The following is a 6,572-nucleotide window of genomic DNA, read 5'->3' on the forward strand; positions in this document are numbered from 1 at the left end:
CGATATAAGAAAGAAACTGACAAAATTTAGCAAGGACATCACTTTTATTTTTCAACAAGTAGATCCATGTAACATGATAACACGTATTTCGGGTGATGTTTTGATATATGATGTCTAGCGTATTTCACTCGATTTTATATATTTGTAGACATTCTAGAGCACATTTGGCGTCGATATTGGTTGGTTGTGTTCTTTGGTGTTTATACAGGAATCCACACATAAAGAGAGCAAAAGGAGTGGAAAGCATGGAATACGGAACATCACGGACAAACCATGAATATTTGGAGGTTCTCCAGGGAAAATGTGAAGCTCAGAAAACATCAGAAACTTGCAAGTCCAATAACTTTCACTCTACAAGTCCAAATCATGCATTCCCTACATCAGAAAGCTCTCTTCGATATCTACGCATAGACGCCAAGATCACCCAAATCCGATGTCAGAGCAGGGAGTTATGAGCAAATTTGTGAAGCCCGCCAAAACTGTTAAGTAACACGATCGTGTCACTTTCAGTCACACGATCGGGTCACTTACCAGATTTTGAAAATATTCCGAATTTTAGCCAAAAAAAAGAAGGATTAAGTAGGGTTAGCCCCCAAGGTCGAAAACATTTAGACTTTTCACAAAAAACACACCCTAGAGAACATAAGAAGAGGGAGATTATCAAGAGGCAAGAGATCGAAGTAGAAGACGGAGATTACGAAGCCGGGAAATCGACTAAGCATTCTTCCTTTCTTCTATTTTAAGATGTTTTATGTTATTGATATGAACCCTGATATCTCGATGTTTAGCGAGTAGTCCCATAGCTGTAGGTTAGGGATTTGTTATGTAAGGATCTTTGGTTTTTATTTCCAGACTTTTGGATTTATTTATTCCATTCAGTTTATTGAATTGTTCTTAATGCTTTTGATCTCGTTGGCCACTTGATTGAATGAACTTAGGGTTTTAATTCACATAGACATATGAGATTCTAACCTTGAACTAATTCAATAAATAGAACACGTATCACATCGGGAGATGGGTATTTGCCTAGGAATTATGATAGCATTCGTTCATGCATCCAGAGTTTTAGACTATTGAATCGGAAGATTAGTAGGATTAAACCTGGATAGTGAGATTAGACTTGGAAGAGTTAATCTCTACCTTAGAGCTTGAATTCCCTGGATTGGATAGATAAACCACTAAGTTTACATCTTTTGAAAGATCCTTGCATGTAAAGCAATCCCGAAGCGTGCAGTGTTCATCATTCATAGTTTACAGCCGTTTTGTCGTTTGTTTTGCTACATTCCCACATCCACATTATTTTATCTGGATTTAGACTTATATTTAGATTTGATTCAGTTGTCTACTTGTCCCTGTGTTCGACCCTAGCGACTACCTACGATCCGTACACTTGCGGTATTTGTTGAGTCTAAGTTAATTATCACTTGATTCATATTTCTGCACCTAGATTTGCGACATCAAGTTTTTGGCGCCGTTGCTGGGGACAATTTAGGCGACAGGATTAGATCCTATGTATTCTGGATCTTTTTGTTTTTCTTTTTCTTCAGTGATTTCTCACGTTTTCTTCGTTTGTTGTTGTTTTTCGTTTGGTGCACATGCTTTTCTAGTGCATGGCCAGGAGTGCTGGGACATCAGATCTAGTCGCTCGAAAGGACCGTTAGATACATACGACTAGGGGTGGGCATTTTTACCCGAGACCCGCGGGTTTTCGGGTACCCTATCTCGCGGGTACCCGGTTTATATGATTTTACAAGATAACGAGATACATGCCGGGTTTTTATCTCATGAAACCCGAGTTTCGGGTTTCGGGTTCGGGTTTTGATATTTCTACACGGGTTATCTCACGGGTACCCGAAAATATAAAAAATTACAAAAATACCCCTTATGTTTAATATATTTACAAAACTATCTATTTCTAAACAACCCTAACCCTAATTACTCTTCCCTCATCTCTCTCACGTTGCTCGCAGACTCGCAGTCGTCTCTCTCTCACGCCCGCCACCGGGTCTCTCTCCTCTCGCCTCTCCGTCGCGACTCGCGAGCCCCTCTCTCTCTCTCTCTCTCGGCGTCGGCCCTCTGGTTCATCCGCGTCGCGAGCCTCTCTCTCGGTAAGAGCTTCTCCCTCTCCATCGCGATTCGCGAGCCTCTCTCTCTCTCTCTCTCGGCGTGCTGCCGTGCTCTCGGTATCGGTCTCGGTCTCTCTCTCTCTCGGCTGAGCTCTCAGTCTCGATCTCTCTCTCTCTCGGCTGAGCTCTCGGTCTCTCTCTCTCTCGGCTGAGCTCTCGGTCTCGGTCTCGGTGTCTCTCTCTCTCGGCTGAGCTCTCAGTCTCGATCTCTCTCTCTCTCGGCTGAGCTCTCGGTCTCTCTCTCTCTCGGCTGAGCTCTCGGTCTCGGTCTCTCTCTCTCTCGGCTGAGCTCTCAGTCTCGGTCTCTCTCTCTCTCGGCTGAGCTCTCGGTCTCTCTCTCTCGGCTGAGCTCTCGGTTTCGGTCTCTCGGTTGAGCTCTCGGTTTCGGTCTCTCGGTTGAGCTCTCGGTCTCTCTCTCTCGGCTGAGCTCTTGGTGAAGAACCGAACCAACATCTCTGTTCGGCGGCGAGCATCTCGGCTGCTCTCGGTCTCTCTGTTCCTAAGTGTTTTAGATGATTTTTTTATGTTAATTTTTTTTAACAATAAACATATGTATGTGTTTGCAGATTTATGTCTTCTACGGCAGAACATTCAAATTCAGAGGAAAATATTGCGATGTCCCAAGCAAATATACCTCAGGATTCTATGGCTCTTCAAGCAGCTGAACCGGAGCCTTCGGGTGCTGACATTAAGGTACCTAAAATTAAGTCTGATGCATGGAACCACTATAAAAGAAACCCGGATGGTAAAAGAGCTGTTTGCAATTATTGTCAAACATCAATTAGTTGCATGACTGTAGCGGGTACATCAACTAGTGCAATGCTTAAGCACTTGAGGATATGTAAAAAGGCTCCCCGTGATGATGAGAGTGAGGATCAAAGAGCTAGTAAGAGATTGAAGCAAACGACATTGTTTCATGAGTCAAAAAGTGACTCTTCAGTAGGAATTCCATCTTTTATGACATTTGATCAGGAAGAATCCCGAAGAGCCTTAGTGATGATGATCATTATAGATGAGTTGCCATTTAGGTTTGTTGAAAAGGAGGGATTCATCTTATTTATGAGGATTGTCCAGCCCCGTTTTATTATCCCTCACGTAGAACGATTGTAAGAGACTGCATGAATTTGTTTCTCGAAGAGAGGATGAAGTTGCATAAGTTTTTCAAGGGATTCAAAGGAAGTGTTTCTCTAACGACGGATACTTGGACATCTGTCCAAAACATCAATTATATGAGTTTGACAGCTCATTATATTGATGTTGATTGGAAGTTGAGGAAAAAGATCATAAACTTTTGTCCTATCCCTAATCATGCGGGTGAAACCATAGGAAAGTTTGTTGAGCATTGTTTAGTTCAATGGGGAATTGAAAGAGTTTTGACAGTGACGGTTGATAATGCAAGTTCAAATGATGTGGGAATCAAATATTTGCAGAGACAGTTTAAAAAAAGTGGATCAAGCATACTTGATGGGGATTTCTTGCATATGAGGTGTGGGGCTCATATTTTGGGTTTGATTGTTAGAGATGGTTTGTCTGAGATACATGAGTCTATATTTAGAATTCGAGGTGCTGTTCGTTATGTTAGATCCTCGACAAGTAGAGCAGACAAGTTCAAGGAATGTTTAATTCGCAAAAAGTTGTCCACTAAATGTGGTGTCTGTTTAGACGTTGAAACTCGGTGGAATTCTACATATCTGATGTTGGAGTCGGCTATAAAACTTAGGTCGGGATTTGATATGCTTGCTTCTATGGATGATAAGTATGTTGCTGATTTGAGGAAAAATGGATTTGGTCCTCCAACGGCTATTGATTGGGATTATGTAGAATCCTTATTACCAATCCTTGAATGTTTTTACGAAGCTACTTTGAAGGTGTCTGGTACACGATATGTCACGGGGAATGAGTATATGAAGGAAATTTTTGCTGTAGGATGGAAGATTCAACAGGTTATGGATTGTGATGATCCATTTAAACGATCTATGGCTGAGAGGATGAAAAAGAAATTTGACAAATATTGGTTGTCAGATGACATCAATGTGATCATTTTCATCGCAACTGTGGTTGATCCACGATTCAAGTTGACATATGTCAATTTTATGATTAAGGAGATCTACAACGACGAAGATAAGGCCAGTGAGATGATTGGGAAAGTGAAGTCAGCCTTGGAAAATCTGTTTGAATATTACAAGTCAAATAGATTTGTTGAAACTCAATCGTGAAGTAGTAGCCAAGTGGACTCAGAAGTGACATCAAGTGGGACTAGTTCTGAAGTGACAAAGCGTACATCATATGCTTATTTGCTTAAGATGTTTAGGAATTATAGAGACACTGGGCACACCTCCAAAAAGAATGAGTTAGAAGCCTATTTGGAGGATGTTCCCGAGAATGAAGAGAACAAAGATTTGGATATTCTTTATTGGTGGAAAAATACCGGTTCCAAATATCCCATTCTTTCTGATATGGCAAGAGATGTGTTGGCTATACCGGTATCAACCGTTGCTTCCGATTCTGCTTTTAGTACAGGTGGTCGTGTTATAGATCCATACCGTAGCTCTTTAAGTACTCGACTTGTTGAAGCGCTCATTTGTACACAAGATTGGATTCGAAAGGATTATACGACACCGGTCACTATACAAACAATGTTGGATGATCTCTCTACCTTTGAAGAAGGTATATTTTTTATTACTTGATTGTTCGTATATGTTAGATTTTGCATACTCAATAGTCTAACTAAATATTTAATTTTACAGATTTTCCATCAAAGCCTACATTTGAGAAAGAAGCGGGTTATTTAACCGAATGATGAGGTATTTCAATATGTGTTTCAATATTTTTTGTTATTGATTTTTGGTTCTAACATGTTTTTCATTCTAATTTACATATGTATTTTTTTGTGTTTGTGTAGGTATGTTCCTCATATGTGTTCAAGAATCATGATGGATTTTGGATATGTTTTGGACGTTGTGGAACTTGTGAAATTGATGTTTTTTTTATGTTGTTGAATTTATGAATCATGATGTATTTTGGATTTTATTCAACTTATAATTATTATGAGGTATTTTGGATATATTTAGATGTTGAATTTTATGTTATTTGGTGTATTAATTTTGTAAAATTGTTCAGATTTTTTTTTTAATTTTGCACGAGTTCGGGTTCGGGTCTCGCGTGTACCCGAACTCGTGTCTCGGGTATCCGAGATTCGGGTACCCGGGTCTCGCGAGATAGAGATCGAGACATTCCAATCAAAAACCCGACGAGACTGAGATCGAGATAAAGACATCCTGAAAAGTCCGGGTACCCGCCCGTGCCCACCCCTACATACGACGTCAACGAAGACAAATGGAGAACGACTGAGACTTCTCTCTTCCCGATGGTGACGAGGACAATGCTAACTCAACCTTTGCCCAGTACAACACGCCTAAGCACATTGAACTTTTGGCTGGTATTCGACTACCGACCATCGACATGTCTAGTTTTGAGCTGAACCCGTCTACTATTCAGATGTTGGGCAATAATGCTTTCCGAGGTAGGCCGAACGAAGATCCGAACGCAAATCTAACTCGCTTTAAGATGATGTGTCGTTCTATCAAGAGAGATAACAGGGTGACAGAGAATACACTCAGACTGATTGCTTTTCCCTGGACTCTCTTGGATGCTGCTTTGGAATGGTGCTACGATCTGACACCTGATTCCATCCACACCTGGGAACAGCTGGAAGTGCAGTTTATGTCAAAAAATTTCCCAGCTCACCGCACTCAAGCAGCTCTTTCTGGCATTCATTCATTCAAGCAGGATCATGGGGAAAGCCTTTATAAAACTTGGAAGAGGTACAAAGGATATCAGAAGTCTTGCCCTCATCACGGGCTTGACAAGAACTACTTGATCAACACCTTCTTCCGAAGACTCAGAATGGATACCAAGACTTTGATCCGAGCTTCGTGTGGTGGGAGCATCTAAAACAAGTCATTCGCTGAGCTAGAAGATCATATTGAGATGATGGCCCAAGAAGAAGACGCCCCGAACGAGTACTCTAGAGATCCGCCAAGGTAATGCAATGATCAGACCATACAGATGGTTCTTGAACAATTGGGTGTCCTCAATGCTAAGCTCGAAGATTCCAACCGACCCTCTAAGACCAAGCATTTGATGCTAATGTACGCGTTGGATGAGAGAGTTGAAGGTGTGAACTACGTGGCCAATAACTCCTACTCGAATACGTACAATCCAGGGTGGAAGAATTGTTGGTTGTAATGCTCTACGATGATCCGTGATATGACATTTTGACTATTTATTGATTCATTGGTTGATGAATGCATTACTTTTCCCGTTATATGATTAGCATGTTTGTTATATTACAGTAAATATCCTTGAATCATTGCAGATGATTTTAAACTCCCTGGTCAGTTATCATTGTGGGAACAATGATGAATTAAGACCAGCATGATGTGT

General features: G+C 41.0%; 1 protein-coding gene across 1 annotated transcript; it reads left to right on the plus strand.

Moving 5' to 3' along the window:
- The first annotated feature begins 3,332 nt into the window (after positions 1-3,332).
- LOC104810233 (zinc finger BED domain-containing protein RICESLEEPER 2-like) lies at positions 3,333-5,118 on the plus strand. Its single transcript, XM_010536426.1, has 3 exons — positions 3,333-4,793; positions 4,874-4,930; positions 5,029-5,118. Exon 1 carries the CDS (start codon positions 3,356-3,358, stop codon positions 4,340-4,342), a length of 987 nt encoding a protein of 328 aa, XP_010534728.1. The 5' UTR covers positions 3,333-3,355; the 3' UTR covers positions 4,343-4,793; positions 4,874-4,930; positions 5,029-5,118.
- Positions 5,119-6,572: the final 1,454 nt, after the last annotated feature.

This window comes from Tarenaya hassleriana, unplaced genomic scaffold (genome assembly GCF_000463585.1).
Source record: "Tarenaya hassleriana unplaced genomic scaffold, ASM46358v1 Cleome177, whole genome shotgun sequence".
NCBI lineage: Eukaryota > Viridiplantae > Streptophyta > Magnoliopsida > Brassicales > Cleomaceae > Tarenaya > Tarenaya hassleriana.